Source organism: Lepisma saccharinum, chromosome 25, assembly GCF_977018435.1.
Source record: "Lepisma saccharinum chromosome 25, izLepSacc3.1, whole genome shotgun sequence".
Lineage (NCBI taxonomy): Eukaryota > Metazoa > Arthropoda > Insecta > Zygentoma > Lepismatidae > Lepisma > Lepisma saccharinum.
The window spans coordinates 17,366,856-17,385,817 of record NC_139253.1 but is presented as its reverse complement, the minus strand read 5'-3'; the positions used below and the strand labels follow the sequence as shown (position 1 = coordinate 17,385,817).

The window sequence follows — 18,962 nt, the reverse complement described above, 5'->3', positions numbered from 1 at the left end:
TAACACATCTCTCAACTCAACAGTTTTGTTTTTGATTTTTTTTTTTATTTCGATTTTTTATCCCCAACTTTCGGTTTTCCGTTTTTAGCTTTCCAATTTCAGTGTCTCTAGCAGATACATCATAGTTAAAGGTGGTTGAGGAAAGGAATTTTAAAACCTCCTTGTTTGCCTCTTCATTAATTCGGCTGGTAGATTGTTGCTGATCCATGAAAATTTTCTAAGTTAAAAAGCGTAGCAATACTTAAAGCGATAACATACCGACACACTTTATAAACCGTGTCAATACTGTGTGTAGTGCATGGTGATTAGGTGTGTACAAAATAATTTCTCAAAAATGTTTTTCCACTTTTTGTGGTCGCTATGAATCACAAGGAAAGTTGTTATCAGCAAGATGCATTACTACCACTCCCAGCTGATAAAGATAAATGTAAACAAGAGTGCTGAATGACTGACTCACCTGTGTGAGCAAATCTTTTTTTAAACAAGGAAAATGTAACTATCCCGTGAATAAAACTGTATAATTTATACCTTCCTTACCTTGTGAAATAAAATGCTGTTCTTCGCATTATTTAAATATTTATTTTTAACCTAAAAAAGCAACCTTTCTGTCAGCGTAAACAAGGAGGCAGCCATCTTCATCAAGCATAGTTGCCAACTGTCAAAATGAAATAACGTAAAAACGACTTTACCTAAATCGAACGTAAAAACGATTGTTTAAAAACATTGAGAAATTCGTTATTAAAATCAGTTGTTGTGAATACTGTCAAGCTGTATCTAAATCACAGCATCTCCATTGTGGAACGCGAAATAAAATCCGAAATCGCCAAGTTCTCAACAAAATACTGTTTCACGTATCTTTCTTTACTTTCGAATTGAACTACATAATTTTACTATTTAATTAAGTTGCGGGCTGAAAATTTTGAGCTGTTTTCTCTTCCTAGTCAACGATATTTCAATAAAGATTGCGACACTTCTTCTCAATGGATAAAATCAAAGCAGTAGGTATCCTATACTACACATGAAATAAAAGCAGGATTATAATCTACTGTTTTATTTTACTCCATTTATAATCAAAGTAAATAAATTTACATGTATTTTAACAATTTTTCTTATAGTACTTGTTTTACCTAACAGATATAATTATAATTAACATTATTTTTAACAAAAAGAAACAATTAATGGGGAGAAATAACAAAGAAGCTGGGTTGCATGAAATAGAAGATACAGAAAAGACAAAATGGTAGGCCTAAATGTTCTATTATTTGTGATGTAAATTCTTCTTGCTGGTATCCATAAGAAATACAAATGAAATTAACACATAAGATTATATTCTGACTTAATGTCTATCCCAAAAAATGAGGATGGTTTTCGCTCAACCAATCCTAATCTATCGTGATCCTTCATCATAATTATTGGTAGTGAGCAGACGTTCGAATCGATACGTTCCAGAAATGTAGAGGCTGCCTCCTCCAAAGAGATGAACCAATCGGGCTGTATGCCGTCAAATAATATCAGCTCAGTGTTCCTTCCAGTTTCCAACGGCTGTGAACGCCTGAAGTCAAATCGTGCCTCATTGGTGGTCCTCAAAGTCCAAGGACTTGAAAAATTAAAATCATTGAAAAGTATGCGGGCAATATGATGGGAAAATTCATGTATCGCTAAGGTCAACAGATCAGCAAAATAATTGGGGGTATTGGTAATCCCAGCAATATTGTTCAAGCAGATGAGTATACCATCTTTAAGACACGCACCTCTCAGAGGTTGGAAGGGTTCAAAAAATAGTACTTGATATATGGTTCCAGAAGTGATTATACGAACGATCACCTCAATATTGACAGTCGGCATTGTGTCTGAGGTCTTCAAGGAAGTAATATTCTGCAGTATTGCCTGTATGACTGGCTTTGAACACAGTCTCTGTTTAAGTGATGAAGCATCATCTCCTGACATTTCTGTTATTGTAGTGTGGATGCTTAAGGGTTTCACAGTAGGAGTTACGAATATTTTCAACAATTCATTATAATACTTGCTCTTGTCAAGAATGTCTTCCTTTATGGATATTTTACTGAAATGAAGGAAAACCTGAAGGTAAATTTGAAGTGTGACTGAGCCATTTTGGAAGTCCTGGTCTAGAAATTCCAATATTTTCAACCATGTACTAAACTTGAGGTCTGCTTGAGTAATCTGATGCTGCTGATAGATATTTGAGATGATGCAGTCCTTGAAGACTGTTTCATTGAACACCTCACCCATTTTAACAATCCTTGTTTCTTCCAGAGGTGTTTTGGGAGATGTCATCAGTGCATCATCTAAGTTGACCAGTTCATCAGGATTACCATTGCAATTTGCAATGTACCTCCTTACTGTATCATAGTACCCCATAATTCACAAATCTGCAAAGAAACAAACTCTTACTGATTCACAAATATCAAATAATATCTACAGATCTTCCTCATAAGATAGAAAAATTAATGCACCAAAGAATAATAACGAAATTACAATGAGAAGTCGTAACTATGCAATTGAATATTTAAACTAATTAAAGACTATTCAAATCTTTTAATGATCGACAATTTTTCAGCGGCTCTTGAAATTTAACTTCTTTTTTAATAGTTTCAGCTTTTTTGACTGCACACCTTGTTTCCACCCCAAGGGGTGTTTGTAAATTTAAAGTAAATCGTCCATAATTATCTCGGGGTGGTAAATTAACAACTCCTTTTTGATTATAGGATATATTATTAGCTTTTAAATATTTTACTACAGTTTTAGAATTAACTTTATATCTGTTCTTCGAACAGGAAATTAATAGAGTTAGATAAAAAATTATAAGATGTAAAGATGTTAAAAGTTTAATAAATTCGTCAGGTGTAATTGGCTTGGTCGTGTTTTTTTTATTTATTATTAATTTTTTCATGGTAGAGTATTGTAAATTATTGAAGATTTTTTTATTTCAAAGCTGCTTCAAGCCGTTTTACTTTCTCTGGATAAGTTAGCCTTTGTTTGTTGGTGGATTTTGAAACTCCATTCAGGTTTTGAGTAACAACACTACCAAATAATTTTAATTCTTCCTTTGTTGTATTACAATCTTTATTAATTTGTGTTTTCTTCGGATGTTCGTTTAAAATACCATTTAATAAATATCTTCCCAATTTATCTCTTGGAATAATAATACCAAATATGCGTTTATCATAAGATATATTATGCTTTTTAATATAATTATCAATTGTTTTTACACTAATTTTATATGTTTCAGCAAATTCTTTTTTACTTCTGTTTTGAAAGTCCCACTGCTTTAAATACTTGACTATTTGTGTAGAATCCATTTATTTATTTAAAAAAAAAGGTAATTGGTAAGGCATTGCGTAAACAGAAAGGTAATTGGAAAGGAATTAGGTAAACAGAAAAGCAAAAGGTAAGGAAATCGGAACGGTAATAGGAATAGTAATAGGCAAGGTAATAGGAACAGCTATAGGAATAGTAACTGGTAATTGGTAATCGGTAAAAGGAAAAATAAAAAAAAATATCTTACTAAATGGCAAACCAAATAACTCTAAAAACATTTCATGACACAGTTAAAAGTGTTCAAGATTTATCTAAAATCAATTTTAATGATATTTTAGCGTTTAGTAATAATAAGTTGACTACTAAAACGGCGAAACAATATATTGATTTGATGAACGAATTAATTGATAAAACAGATAGTTTAGATGTTACAGACGAACAAAAACAACACTTCCGTTCATTATTTGTTATTTTATTTTCCAAAATGTGTGAATCAGATTGTAAAGGGATAATATTAAGTGCTTCAATTCAAAAGAATAAAAAGTATAAGGATATAATTAATAAATTAGAAGAGGCATACCAAAAAGAACGTGATGAACATAATGCTCTAGCAAAGAAGTACAACGAGAAACGAAAAGAAGCAAAAGTTAGTATTCCAGGCATATCACTGTCATTAACTTTAAGAGAAAGTAAAACACTTAAACCAGACGAATGTGTTCAATTAATGAATGAAATTGATGTAGATGAAGAAGAATTAGATAAAAAATTTAAAAGAATTTCTATTCCTGAAGATTATAAAAATAAAGTAAGCAGAGCTTATGCAAAAGCATCCAATGAAGGAAATCATTATTTACAGAAACAAAGCAATAAAAAATGTTAAGAGTTCGTCTTTGATCAACAAAGATGATTTGCCTAAAACTTCAAACTTAAATAAACCTTAGAGTATTTATTGTTATTCTTGTTTTTATTATAATTATTTTATTTATAATTATAATGTGCGCGCACTTTACTAAGTCCTTCGAACACTTTGTGGCGTAGCCCAATTTTCTAAATTGAAAAAATATTGGGTATAAATAAATGAATCAAGTTGATTCAATACAGATCGCTGAATTTCAAAGAAGAGTGCAAGGTTTATACAGATCCGAAGATTCTGCAAAAAATGAGTTAGAAAGAATAATAATTAGAAATATGAATGCTCAATTTAAAGAACACGAGAATAAAATTAAAACTTTAGCCAAAATGGGTTTATTGAAAATATCTTTTCCTAAATAAATGGATGACATTCGATGTTCTGTTTGTTTACTATTTAAACATCCAGATGAATTTTACAACTGCAAACATACTGATCGAAGATGTAAACAATGTAAAATATACACAAATTGTGAGCGTTTGCTATGTGAATGTGGTAAATATTATACTAAAACACACTATAAAAGACACCTGCAATCAAATTTACACAAAAGGAGAATAGGTGTTTATAATAAATTGGTTGTCTTAAAATGGAACAACGTTTAAATAAACTTAAACTACCAGAGTTATATAATATTGCTAAAGAACTAAAAATACAATACTTTACAAGATATAAAAAATCTGATTTAATAAAAGAAATTATTAAGCAATATAAAAGAATCAAAAGAGAAAAAGAAAATAAGAAAATCAACGATAATTTCCTTTTGATGAAAGTATAATAGCTCCTCAAAAGAAAAAGAGAGTCAAACAAATAAAATGTGATGCGGTGATTGGTACATCACCAACCGGCGAAGCCTTGCTTTGTGGAAAGTATATTAAAGAAACTAGACTTCAGCTTCATAAGGCAAAACATAATCCTGAACCTGATTTTATTTTAGTTGAAGTTGCTTTTAAAGGTAGGTTATTAACTTATCAACATAACAATAAAGAAGGAGATTCTGATTTGTCTTACTATATGAACTCAATTAAGGATAAAGCAAATAATCTTATTAAAAATGCTTTAGATATGCATAAAAAACATTAAAATTAATTTAGAGTTAGAATGTGATTTTAAAAATTTAGAACAAGAAATAGTTCATAAGTTTCAGTTACCCAATGTAATAATAAGAGGAGAAAATGATTTAATTAATTAATTTCTGGGATATACAAAGAGATCTATTTATAGACAGATGTGATGAATTAGAAGCCAAAGGATCAGGTTGGACTTTAAGCAGAATAAACAACTTAAGAATTAATATTAATAAATATAAACCATTAAGCGGATCATCACATAAAGATTTACCCAAATTAATTAAGGATAAACAGGCTTGTATTAATATTAAAAACAAAGATAATAAGTGTTTTAAATATTCAGTTTCATGTGCATTAAAAACACCAAAAAAAGATCCACAAAGATGGTAACATTATGTGCAACAGAGCTGCACATCAGCGACTCTTGATAGGCCACAATACAAAGATTTATTAAATTTTAATGGAATTGAATTTCCAGTTAAAATTCAAGACATTCCTAAATTTGAAAAATTAAATAAACTTAACATAACGGTATTTGGGTTTGAAGATAAAGAACAAGTATTTTATCCATTATACCATAACAAGAATATAATAAAAATATTGATCTACTTTATTTTGAAAATCATTATTGTTGGATTAAAAATTTAAGTCGTTTATTGAATAATCAATTAGAAATTAATAGAGATAAAAAATATTTCTGTAGAAGATGTTTAAATTATAGTTCTAGAAGAGAAGAAGCTGTTAAGAAACATCAAGTAATATGTAATAACAATGAAACCTGTTTACCTGTTATGCCTAAATCTAACATAGAAAATGGAATAGAAATTAAACCTAAAATATCATTTAAAAATATTCAAAGAATGTTGAGGCATCCGTATGTAATTTATTCCGATTTTGAATCCATTCTAAAACCAATTCAAAGCTGTGAACCAAATCCAGAAAATTCGTATACTCAAAAAACTCAACTCCATATTCCTTGTAGTTATGGACTTTATATTAAGAGTGTTTACGAAAACATTACAAATCCTTTAAAAATTTATAGAGGAGAAAATGCTGATAAAAGATTTATAAAACAGATTACAGTCCAAGCCAAAAGGATCTATAAACTATTAAAGGAAAATGAAACTATGACAGATCTAAATTGGGATGAGCACATGAAGGCTAAAATATGCTATCTATGCAAAAAAGAGTTTACCAAACAAAATCAGAAAGTCTGAGAACACGATCACTATAGCTCAAAGTACAGAGGTGCGGCCTGTAGAAATTGTAATTTAAAATATAGACGGCCAATGTTTATTCCAATTCTGTTCCATAATTTAAGTTCTTATGATTGTCATCTATTTGTCAGAAACCTGGGAGAGGACAGTGCAGAGGCTCAGGCCAAAGGCATTAAGAGTAATCTTAAATTAATTGCAGACAATGAAGAAAAATACATTTCATTTAGTAAAGTTTTAAGAATGGCTGATGGTGGTTATATTGAATTAAGATTTATAGATTCGTTTAGATTCCTAGCAAGCAGTTTAGATGCTCTATCATCCAACTTAGAATCGAAACAATTAAGAGAAACTTTAAAATATTTTCCACAGAATGTTTTAGATGCTTTATTCAGAAAGCAAGGATCAAAGGTAACTCGAAAGGGCATTTATCCCTACGAATATATGAACTCATTAGAAAGATTCGATGAGACACAATTACCCCCAATAGATAAATTCTATTCAACCCTTACAGGCTCAAGTATAAGGTGGCCCGAATATGATCATGCACAAAAAGTCTGGAGGAAATTTAAAATCAAGAATCTGGGTGAGTGGCATGATTTATATTTAAAATTAGATGTTTTGTTAATAGCTGATGTGTTTGAAAGCTTCAGAGATTTAGCCTTGAATAGTTCCTATGGTTTAGATCCAGTTTGGTATTATACCACTCCAGGATTTGCTTGGGATTGCATGCTAAAATATACAAATGTTACTTTAGAACAATTAATGGATTATGAAATGTATCTGTTCTTTGAAAAAGGAATTAGGGGTGGAATAAGTCAATGCTCTAATAGGTATGCGCTAGCAAGTAGCTCGACTACGTCTAGTAAATCAAATAAAAATACTCAAATTCATTATAATGATATGAATAATTTATATGGGCATTCATTATCACAAAAATTACCTCAAAAAGATTTCAAATGGATGAGTGAAGACGAACTAAATAATTTAGATTATCACTTAAAGTCTGATGGAGATACTGGATTTGTTTTAGAAGTAGATTTATCGTTTCCAAAGGATTTGACATTGCATAATAAATTTAATGATCTTCCACTTGCACCAGAGAATGTAATATCCCCAAATGGCAAAGTTCCTAAATTATTATGCCACTTCTGTGATAAAAAGAATTATGTTGTTCACTACAAAATATTAAAACTAGATAGACTTAGGAATGAAAATAACTAAAATCCACAGAGGGATAAAATTCACTCAATCAGACTTTATAGCACCATATATTAAATTTAATACTGAACAGCGACAGAAAGCAAAGAATGATTTTGAAAAGGATTTTTGGAAACTAATGTCTAATAGTGTATTTGGCAAATCGATGCAATCAGTTAGAAAACAACAAAATATTCAATTACACTGTGATGATGATAAAGTCCAGAAAGCAATAAGTCCAATTTTAAATCTAGAACCATTTTTAGTAAATATTTGGTGGCTGTGCATAATTATAAAACATCTGTTAAATTTGATAAACCGATTTATATAGGCCAAGCAGTATTGGATTTATCTAAAGCTCTAATGTATGATTTTTACTATAATGTTTTAAAAAATGAATTTGAAGATGATATAAAATTATTATATACAGATACTGATTCCTTTATTTTTGAAATTAAAAACCATGATTACAATCAGTTTATGAAAAATAATTCTGATCTATTCGATACTTCAGATTATCCTAAAGATCACTACCTGTATTCAGATAAAAATAAAAAAGTAATCGGAAAAATGAAAAATGAGCTCAACGGAAAACAAATGTTGGAATTTATTGGGTTAAGGAGCAAAATGTATGCATATAGAACTGACGATAAGGTAGACAAACGACTGAAAGGTATTAAAAAGGCTGTATTAAAGAAAGAAATTCAATTTGAGGATTATAAAAACTGTTTACTCAATCAAAAAGAATATTTACATAAACAGCATGTTATTAGGAGTCATAAACATGAAATTTATACAGAAGAATTAAATAAGAAGTCACTCAGTTGGAAAGATGATAAAAGATATCTAATTCCTGGAAGTACAGATACATTAGCGCACGGACACGTGCTAGCAATGTAATTGCGTGCACGGACACGTGCGAACCGAAGGCTCTTGCCCCGTAGGGGCGCTAGCAATGTAATTGCGCACATGGTCATGTACTAGCTGACTAGCACATTAAAGATGCTAAGAGCAGAGCATTTTTATAGATATGCTTGCCTACAGCTTCATAATACTTGAACTATGACTTAAGATATTTAGGTCACATCCATTTTTATTCTAAATATTAAATGGATTAAAAAAAAATATTAATGAAATAGTAATTATTAAGATTTTTTGGAATAAGCGATAAGCGCCAGATTAGTCCAAGTAGATTTGGCTTCTGAGAAAGATAAGGAATCCCCCGGTTCAGTAATGAATCATTAATTAATCCTATTATCATGGTTTCCTGTTAATAAGATTAGGCATCTTATTCATAGTACATGAAAAAGTAACCACTCAAGTGAACCGCAGTACCACCCACCAAAAAGATTACATTGTATTTTGAAGCGGCATAGCGGTATAGTTTTTCTTGGTGTACCACCTTTTTTATTTGGTGTTAGAGCATTCAGCTCTTGATCGTTTTGGATTTAGTGAAGTCAACATGATAACCATGAGGAACGAACATGAAGAACATGACGTAACATGATGAACATGACGTAACATGATGAACATGACTTAACATGATGAACATGACTTAACATGATGAACATGACTTAACATGATGAACATGACGTAACATGATGAACATGACTTAACATGAAGAACATGACGTAACATGATGAACATGACTTAACATGATGAACATTCAAATTTATTTTGTGTAAAGACCAATGTTTGTTTCTTTAGTCAAATCAATTGTTAAAAATCAATAATCAAAAACTCCAACATTGTTTACATATAAATTTAAAAATCATTAAATGTAATATCAGATCAGTTACAACAAAATCAATCAGTTACAACATTTCCAAATAATGATCGCTTTGTTTAAAGATCATAATACATATAGAATTTATTACTGATTGTCTTTAATGAGGAATTACACATTTATTTCGCTGTATTGAAAAAAAATATATTTGAAAAAATATTAATTTATTACACAAGACGATAATGAAACTGAAATGTTAACAAAAACGATCGTTATGATCATTCTTCTAATCGTCACTATTGTCCTTCTAATCGTTCGTTAGCATATATCAATTTGTTTAACGAAGCGAATAGATTGTAAAACGTGTTGTTTTCTTCAGAGTTTGTTAATTAATTAATTTTATACCTCCTATATCCTATTATATCCTATTTTTATAGCAAAAACAGGTACAACATGATTAATATTTAAAGTTTTCTCGAATGGACAGTTATCTATGGTTTTATAATATTTTTTTATCATTGGTAATTGACTGTTTCTGTAATTTTAATAATATAGAAAAGGAAAGTTAAAAATTGTACTTACGTATGTGAGTATAGTGCTCTTATTGTAGAACGACGTTTCAGAGTGACTATCTCTTTCCTCAGGTTCGTATAAAAACTAAGTACTTGGCATAGTACTGCGTCAAAAATGTAATATGAGGATTGTGGTTAAGGGTTGGTTAGGGTACATTTAAAATATTAAGTTTTTGCTATTAGAAGTACGTAAAAACCAAGCCGTTCCCTAATAAAACTTGTACAGTAGACCTATTCACAGGTAAAAAAAGTTAAAATTCTAAAAAACCTGCATAAATCACAATGCAACCTGCAGGTTTGGCCTTTCCTACCCAACTGTGCTTATCTATCCACATGAAGGTCAATTCTCAACGAATATTTCCCCTCCCCTTAATTTTCTCGTTTCCCCTTATTACGTCACAAATCCAACGTGAATTCACGTTCCTCTCTTGCAGCTTGCATAACTTCCGGAGTGACGTGGAAACCGATATTGGGTTCAATCTTCCAGGCTTTATCCCATTTTTTGAGGAAATTGATCCACCCTTCTTCCAAATTTTTTTCGTCCCTATTAAGATTACTCTTCCCCCCCCCTACAAATACTCGCTGTTTCATACACGTTTCTTCCTAATTTCCTCCCCTCTTTTCTGATTACCTTTTTTTTTTGCGATTCTATGCCCACTTTCCAAAATATGTTCTGAGAGACCCGTTTTGGGAACTTTTTCCCTTATGTCCTTTTCATGCTCACTCCATCTTTTACCCATATTTCGGCCCGTCTGTCCTATGTACTCCTTCCCGCATTGGCATTCTATTCGATAAACCCCCTTCTGTTTTTCCGGTATTTCCCTAGTTGTCTTTCCTTCCTTATAATCGGTGAAGTATTTTTCTACATTCTTTGGTGCTTTCATCCCGCAAACGATTCCAAAATCTCTCGTTATTTTTCCGATTTTTTCCGATACGGATTGATGGTAACTTTCCTTTTCTATATTCTGGATTTGTGAGTAACACGCGACAAACCTATAAAATGCTATGTAATTTTAATGTGTAACAATTTTTTTTATATAATTTAATAAAATAAGGCATTACGTAGGTACTGCAATTGCAAAGTAAAATTACTATTTCATGTTTTCACAATTAAACAAAGTGATATTCTTTTTCTGTGCTCTAAACTAACTCTTTCTCGTTTGTTTGGGTTAGGATTTTATGCAAATAGCTATATTTTCAGAAATAACCTCAACCATATTTTAATGAATTCGGTTTTTTTATTTCGCATTTCCTAGTATTTCTACCATTCTCTTTTTTGAAACTTCATTGCCTTTCATTTCCTTTAAGCAAAATTAAAGATTCTTCGATGTTTCCAACTAAAAGGAAATACATTCATAACATAATATTGAATTTCATTCTGAATTTGTAGCAGAGCTGTAAAGCATTTGCTAAATACTGTAAACGCGGCTTAAATTTACCCTACTATTAACGATTTCACTTTTTTACAATAAATTAATTATAAATTTTAAAATAATTATTTAAAAATAATAAAACTTACTAAAACACGTTGCACTAAAACTCGACTAAAATAACCTCTACATCAGAGATTATATACTACTAAAGATGACAGGCACAGTATTCTGTTCGCTGGTATTGGTGCAGTTCCGTCGAATACTTACAGATGGCACCAATATACTAATTCGGGCGATAAATAGAGGATGTGAATATGTTGCGGTAATTTTTTTCGCGGACGTTAAATAGTAGATAGGTACTTAATGTAAACAAAAATCATAGTACAGATAATATAATATAACAAAAAAGCGTATTATAAAATTTTAAAGATAGACCTGAAGGTAACTATATAATCAAAATCTTAAAACGTAGCCGAAACTAGATCGAAAAATAACGTTAAATAAATACAATAGCCCTAAAAATCATCTTTTTTATTAAAAATGTGCCCCCTAATCGAAAATGCACTCAAATGTTTAAAGAGATGCAAGCATGCGAACCTCTTTGTTTTTGTACTTTATTTCTTTTCTTTTATAGTTTAAGGCTTGTGTGAAAAGCTTATCCTAAAAATCATATCTTTATTGTTAAAAATGTGCTCCTTAGTCACATCTAATTGCGCGCACTTCGTGCTAGCCCCATAAAGGGCGCTAATGTTTTTTAGGAATTTAAAGTGATGCTGTTTTTTGCATTATTATTAGCAAAATATATTAAATTTTGGTGGATATGGTACGCGCACTTCGTGCTAAGCCTCATAAGAAGTTTCTGTATTTTTGTTAGTCCTTAACTGCAGATGCGCCAGGAATAAATTGGTGAATTAAGGGGTGTGTTTTTCTAAAAACTGTGCTTCATTTTGTGTTTAAAACATTGTAGTTAGGTTGTTTTTTTTTAGGAAAAAGTACCCCTTAAACGATTTGCGCTCATGTTTTTTATAAGTTTAAGGGGTATTATTTTTAGTTAAATGTGCTAAAATTTGTGATTAAAACATTGATTTTTGTTAGTTTCGGAGTAAAAAGTTGCCCCTTAATCGATTTGCGCTGGAAAATATGGATGCATAAAATTATTATTAAGGGGCTATATTTTTAGAAAAAATGTATTAAGGGATGATTTTTTGATGTTTTGTTATTAAAATTTCTAAATTTTTTATGTTTTTGAGATAAAAAACTGCCCCTTAAATTTTAATTATTGATTTGACAAAAACATGAAAAAAATGCTCAAAAATAAATTAAGGGATGATGTTTTTAATGTTTTCTTATTAAATTTTAATATTTTTTTTTATTTTTCTCTTGTTTTTTTATGATTTTGGGTGAAAAGTTGCCCCTTAAATTTAGGTGTGCTCGAAGCCACATTTTGCTATCTACTTACAGGCTAGAGGTTCAAGTGCTAGAGCCTCGTTATTCTGCAACAATGCAGACCAGAGTCTGCTATGTGTAAGCGAAATTGTCATTTGGATGTCTTTGGAAAGGGTCACCTCCTACATCCACAAAAATGCATTGCTATTCAAAACATTGAGGAGAATAGAGTAATAAAAAAACAATTTTATACACAAGAGCCCAGAAAACCACATACCACTTTCACTATGGGTCTTCACAAAAGAATACATGATTCCATTCTCAGTAATAGCAGGTGTAAAAATTTTAATTTTTAAAAATGCATCTATGTATTACCACGCCATGAACAAATGAAGTATGACTTACTTTTAAACATGCCACCATTTCTTCAAGTATAAAATTATCTTTACCTTAACACTTTACCTTAACACTTGCGCCCCTTTTCTGCAGACGACAGGTATTCCTTGAGAAAGTCTGTGGAAATCCTGGAAATCTTCTAGCTTGTCTACACACGAATAGCACACAAACTTTGGCAAACTGTCATCCTCTGTAACCTGAGATGGAGAAAATTGAATTCATAAGTAGGGTTGGAGCATGGGTATTTACAAACTGTGTAGGTAAATAATAGGTATTTATGAAAATGTTATTTGCCTACCCCAAAAGTAGATATTTATTACAAATTGCATATTAAATGTCAGACTTCGATACTCCAATTACTTGTGCTATAGATAGGGTTATAGGAAATGGATATCTTAAAATACATAAGAAAATAAACCACCAAGTCAAAAATGTTGGTTTCACTATAAGAAAAATGTGACCCCTTTGGGTACTAATCTGATATTCCCCGGACAGATTTCTTCATTTTTACAGAAGAAACTACTTATGGTAATAAGTTCCTGTAGCATTGTCTAACATCTGGAAGGTGTTTTGTGTGATAGCGAAAATTCATGTTCTTTGTTGAAAATTAATTCTCTGACAGAGAATAGCCTTTGGCGCACACACTTTCGTACATCATCACGCATCGTGACTGTGTTTTGTTCATGTTCATTGGGTATCCAGTGTTTCAAACTGTCTGTGTTAGCAACAAAAGTTAGAAACATGACGTGTTGTGGTGAAATTTGTACCGGGTGTGGTATATCCTGTGGATTTTTTAATTGAACATGGGATCTTGAAGAAAGGAAAGGAATGTCCAAAATGTGGCAGTGAATGTAAGCTACTCATTTGAAGGAATGGGCTGTGGGTATATGCGTGTTCAAAGAGAGTCCAGGGACGTGAGAAGTTACAGTTTAAAAGAGTTCCGTGTAGATTTGAACAGAAAACAGATTTTTTCAAATTTAAAAGTTTAGGGCCCATTTGGGGGCAGGTGACTCCGGCCAATTTCTAACATGCTTTTAACAGGGACTCTATAGAGAAAGTCAGGTAGCCAGAGCTGAGGCAGGGCCATGGTAGTGGTAGGTCAATTACCCCAGGGGTGGAGCCCGGAATCTGTGGGAAATTTGGACTCAAAAATTTTAAACGAAAATAATTTTTTTGTTCAAATTTCCCACCGATTCCGGGACGGATAGCCCCAAAAATCATTCATGGATAGCCCCACGAATCATTACAATTTTCTTCATAAAACAATGTGAAAAACTTTTTAAAAAAATTAGATCAGATGAGCTTTTTTCATGAGTATTTCTTGGGTTCTGAAGGTTGAAACATTGCATAACGAATGAAAATCAGCAAAACACAAGCACGACGTGCGATTATCTAGGAAGGTGTATGCACCATATTGTGTCTCAGGCAAGCGAAAAGACTACAAGAAAGAAGTACTTGTAATGTGAAAAATTGCAATTACTTTTATTAAAAGAACTTGAATACACCGTAAAGAATGTTCCGCGAAGCAGATAGGTAAGTACGAATGTCAACAGAAGAAGTTATAGGTGTCCGGGGAATACCAAATTTTTACCCATATATTTCTATAGCCCCATGTAGTTGGCTGCACTTTTTGACTAGATTTGACTCTGTTTGCACCTTAGCGTCTAGTTGGTTGCACGGTGCAACACCGAGTCATCTAGTTCATTGATTTGGAGTCAAGTAGTGTATTTGTTGTCTGCACCGGTAACGGTTCCGATTGTTTTATAATTTCGGAAATTATCCGATAATACCCGAGCACCTCTCACTCATTTATTTAATTAATTTTAGCATTGATACTTACCTATTCAGCATTGCGGAAGATTCTTTAAGGTGAGGTTATGCCTTTTTCTATAAAATAGTGTCAACTTTTCATATTACGAGTCATTATTTGTCTTTCTTGTTCTGCTTGGGTAACAGACAATATGGCATGCACTCGTCATGGATCATCGGGCATCTGCTTGTGTTTTGTCGATTTAGAGTGGGTATGCAGTGTTTCAACCTTCTTAACCAAAAAATACCTACTTTCATGTTCATTATGTAATCACAAACCATTGACGGATAGCCCCAAAAAAAAAACATTCACGATAGCCCCACAAACCATTGACGGATAGCCCCAAAAATTATTCACGATAGCCCCACAAACCATTCCCAGCAAGGTAAGGTTAGGTAAGCATAGTTAAAAAAAATCTCGTAAAAAAAGGCACGTTGGGAAACAATGGCGAGACCGTGTGACTTTTGATGCTCATGCCATCTGCACACACATAATGGAAACAACGGCATAATGATACAGAAAATGCAAGTTCCTTACTTAAAAAGCGATTATTTCTTGTTCTGCAGCATTGGTAAAGTTTTCAGTTTCCGCGAAAGAAAATACGGTAACAGTTTCATACATCGGAGACACATTTCTTCAATTTTACACAAGAAACTACTTACGGAAATGAGGTTTTCAAAGGTTTACAATGTTCGTCAAGGTATTTTCTTTCATCTGGAATATATTTAACCGGGAAATCATTCATTTTTCAAGAGAAATATCACAGCGACGCACAATTGGTATTGCTTTCATTTGCTTGCCCTACAACAACCGGATGCTGCGTACATTTGGTAACCCCCTGTCAGTGTTTCAACCCCCTTTTTTTAACTATGCTTGCCTAACCCAACCAAACCAAACCTAACCTTTTTGGAAATGGTTTGTGGGGCTATCCGTCAGCTACCCGTGCATAATGTATAATTTCCACCGGTGACGAACACGATAGTAGGTATTTTTCGGTGAAGAAGGTTGAAACACTGCATAACCACAACCTGAGTCAAGATGTGCCCACCATACTATGTGTTCCGGAAGCGAAGAAAGGAATTAAAAAAAAAGCACTCGGAATGTGAAAAATTGAGTTTGTTTTCGTGTAAAAAGCATAATGGCACCTCGAACTATGTTCCACAATACACAATTGGTAAGTACGAACCATGTGAAACACAAAATATGCTATTTTAATATGTCTCCGATCTATGAAACTGTTACCGAAAATACCTCCAAGAACTTCGACAATCCTACGGAAACTGATTTCAGTAAATAGTTTCTCCTGTAAATTTGAAGAAATCCGTTCGGGCGATATCGGATATTTACCATGATTTCTCCTAGCACAAAGACTAATTATCGTAGAATTTTGGAAATCATTGTCACACGAAATTTGAACCTTCCTTAAAGTAATGAGGGTACCATTATAGTATGGGGGAAACACCTATGAAACATATATTTCGGACTTTTTTACATTGCTAACGTACTATTTTGGAATGCGGAACATTTCCTAAAGTGAAATAATGCATCTCAATGTCTATTTCTTAGATTTACAAGTACTTACTGTTACTTGTTATTTCGATTCTGTAACACATTATGACGGGCGATAGCGTACTGGTTCAGGGCACATTGTGGAAGTGTTTTGTCGATTTATGCAGTGTTGCAACCTCGTTCACCAGAAAATACCTGCCCAGATTTGAAATTATGCTAATACGTCACAAACCATTGACGTTAGCCTCACAAACCATTGACGTTAGTCCCAAAAACCGGTAAATTTTTACTATCCTTTGGACACCTATAACCTCCGAGTTTCGTCAATTTTTGATATTTGTACTTACCTATCTGTTTCGCGGATCATTTTTTAATGTGTATTCACATTTTTTTGATCAATTTTTTTTTTTTTTTTAAAAAAAAGTGTTTTTGTAACTGAAGAACGTACGTTTCCGCAAATGGTTTGTGGGGCTATGTGAGAATGGTGTGTGTGGCTACGCATATTTTTTTCGAAACCAATTTTTAACTATTGTAACCTATTGTGATCCTACCTAACCTAACCTTACCGGAAATGGTTCGTCGGGCTATGCGTCAATGGTTGAATTTCCGCTACGAAACATTCCCACATCACACAAAACACCTTCCAGATGTTAGACAATACTACAGGAACTTATTACGGTAAGTAGTTTCTCCTGTAGAAATGAAGAAATCTGTCCGAAGGATAGTAAACTAGCTAGAACCAAGGAAATGTTCCCCGTGCATTTAGCATCGTGCCACAAAGGCAGGGCGCAGGGAACGAGTTTACAATACCGGACCACTCCCCAATTTCTATGAAATTTCGCCTACTCACTAATTGTGAACTCCTAATCACGAATCTGCATGTAATAATTGGCGGTCAAGTATGGAAATCGAGAAAAAAATGAAATAAACTATGTTTTCTTAACGTAACGTAACCCTACCATAAGAACAATAGCTCCACGGAAGACGCCATTTTCCCAACATGAAGAAATCAACAGGCAAGATAAGGTATAGTTCTCTTAGCTAAAATATTAATTTTTCTTTGTATTTATGCTAATGGAACCTAACAGGCCTAACCTAACCTCGTAGGCATTCCTCGTCTGTCGTCAACAAGATTGTTGTGCGTAAAGGAAGACCATTAGGTAATTAATTGCGAAAGAAAGATGGTTCCGAATTGCTGTGTATGGACAATCACCGTGGTAAATCGCAAGGTTATTTTACAAGTTGTACACGTAAATGTACAGTTTTAACAAGTGACCGCCAAATATGAACTACAGATACGTCATCAGGACATCGAAATTAGTAAGTAGGCGAAATTTTATAGAAATTGGAGAGTGGTCCGGTATTGTAAACTCATGTAAACTAATAAATGAAAAGTGATGCTTACAAATAATAAAATATACTCACAATGAGGGATAGACAATTTAATATTTTCCTTTGAATATCTCGTCTTTGTCCTTTATCTAGGCAGATGTTCAGTTTCGAACTAGTGTTTGTCAAGCAAAGCCGACATAAATTATGGTAATCCTCCCCTATTTCTGTGTGCTTATAAAAATGTCTGTAATCATGTACAATTGGGTTGTATTAATACGCATGCGCGAGATCCATGCATTTCGCGAGGCAGAAGATCTACAACGTTGCCAGTTCTCTTTGCAGCGTCTTACGCTGGCATGAGGGGTGTGTAGGTGGCAGTGCGCATATTAATGAGCAATTGCACATTCCAATATCTACCGGTATCGTGGGTATTTCTTGTTGCAGACTTTTGCGAGGTGGAAGATCTCCAACGTTACCAGTTCTCTTCTTTCTGGCATCTTCGCTGTCATTAGGGGTGTGAGGGTAAGATTGTTTTGGGTCGGAACGGGAATTTTTGAAATCCCGATATTCCCTGCATTCGGGATGTGAAAAATTCGCCATTTCCGGACCAAGTCTGGAAATTTTCCGGAAAGGAAGTGGTAGACATTTCCCGAACTTCTATAAATCTCAAATTGTACACGTCATTTTTACCTTAAGTCATTGTATTTGCATTTCTGGAATAAAAGCTAACAATGTCCGATAATTTTCACACACATCATTTTAAAACGACCATTCGGCATTTCTCGACTGCTTAGGATAACGAAAAGCCGGGAAATCATTTCCCGAATTCGGGATCGGAACGGGAAATTTTTTCCCCGATATTCGGGTCACAACTTTTCTGGATCCCGTACACAGCATTTACATCATTTGAGGAATGTGTCGGGACTGGAATCGCGAATAAAATATCTGTACAGTTTCACTATTCGAATTACGTTAATTCTTTCCAGATATCTCAGGTACAGCGCCTAGAGTAACGTAGTGTGGAAAACGGCATGCTTCTGCGCTCTCTGGGTGGTTCCACTCGAAAATGATCCGCTAGAGGCGCTGGGGTTGACCCCGGTGCTTGATGTTCGACTACTTATAGTGGAAGTAAATGGAGTTTCCGCTGCAACGTCTGATTCTTTTACATGAAGCATTTCTATGAAT

General features: G+C 33.0%; 1 protein-coding gene across 2 annotated transcripts; it reads right to left on the bottom strand.

The window, feature by feature from the left end:
- Positions 1-1,071: 1,071 nt before the first annotated feature.
- On the bottom strand, positions 1,072-18,037 carry LOC145978687 (uncharacterized). Of its 2 annotated transcripts, none has more exons than XM_083111467.1 (3): positions 17,871-18,037; positions 13,180-13,323; positions 1,072-2,390 (listed from the first exon to the last, which is right to left on the bottom strand). In XM_083111467.1, exon 3 carries the CDS (start codon positions 2,377-2,379, stop codon positions 1,312-1,314), a length of 1,068 nt encoding a protein of 355 aa, XP_082967593.1. In that variant the 5' UTR covers positions 2,380-2,390; positions 13,180-13,323; positions 17,871-18,037; the 3' UTR covers positions 1,072-1,311. The 2 variants fall into 2 exon arrangements, with proteins under 2 accessions (XP_082967593.1, XP_082967592.1); XM_083111466.1 differs by having other exon boundaries at positions 13,193-13,323.
- Between the last annotated feature and the right edge of the window lie 925 nt (positions 18,038-18,962).